At 68.4% G+C, this 554-nt stretch overlaps 1 protein-coding gene across 1 annotated transcript; it reads left to right on the top strand.

Annotated features, from left to right (window-relative positions):
- Nucleotides 1-6: 6 nt before the first annotated feature.
- Nucleotides 7-412, top strand: LOC103251801 (40S ribosomal protein S15). Its single transcript, XM_008050427.2, has 2 exons — nucleotides 7-179; nucleotides 265-412. Exons 1-2 carry the CDS (start codon nucleotides 63-65, stop codon nucleotides 376-378), a joined length of 231 nt encoding a protein of 76 aa, XP_008048618.2. The 5' UTR covers nucleotides 7-62; the 3' UTR covers nucleotides 379-412.
- Nucleotides 413-554: the final 142 nt, after the last annotated feature.

Raw genomic sequence — 554 nt, 5'->3', positions numbered from 1 at the left:
TGCGGCGGAAGCAGCACTCGCTGCTCAAGCGGCTGCGCAAAGCCAAGAAGGAGGCGCCCCCCATGGAGAAGCCCGAGGTGGTGAAGACGCACCTACGCGACATGATCATCCTGCCCGAGATGGTGGGCAGCATGGTGGGCGTGTACAACGGCAAGACCTTCAACCAGGTGGAGATCAAGGTGCGCGCTGGGCTGGGGCGGGTCCCCGCGCCCTCCCTGCCCGCCGCCCTCGCCCCCTCCCTGACGCCCTCGCCCCTCCACGCAGCCGGAGATGATCGGCCACTACCTGGGCGAGTTCTCGATCACCTACAAGCCTGTGAAGCACGGCCGGCCCGGCATCGGCGCCACCCACTCCTCCCGCTTCATCCCACTCAAGTAGCTGCTGCCAATAAAGACACGCTTGTCCAGTCCCACTGCAGCCTGTCCTTCCAGCGTCCAGGGCTCGGGGACGGGCGGCGTGGGCCTAGCCTGCGCACGCGGGTTTTTGCGCACGCTGGCCGAGTGGGGGCTGGCGCCTGTGCTCCTCGGCCTCCTTCACCGGCGGCGGCCTTGGCC

The sequence above is a fragment of the Carlito syrichta genome, unplaced genomic scaffold, assembly GCF_000164805.1.
Source record: "Carlito syrichta isolate Samal-C Ts95f unplaced genomic scaffold, Tarsius_syrichta-2.0.1 Scaffold145457, whole genome shotgun sequence".
In the NCBI taxonomy this organism is placed as follows: Eukaryota; Metazoa; Chordata; class Mammalia; order Primates; family Tarsiidae; genus Carlito; species Carlito syrichta.
The sequence above is the reverse complement of the archived record's forward strand: the minus strand, read 5'-3'. Positions and strand labels throughout refer to the sequence as shown.

What these genes read in the sequence shown, in the direction of transcription:
- LOC103251801 (XM_008050427.2), top strand. Translation starts at nt 63, where the DNA reads ATGGAGAAGCCCGAGGTGGTGAAGACGCACCTACGCGACATGATCATC. An exon ending in TCAACCAGGTGGAGATCAAG is followed by an intron (nt 180 to 264) that starts GTGCGCGCTGGG and finishes CCCTCCACGCAG; the next exon opens with CCGGAGATGATCGGCCACTA.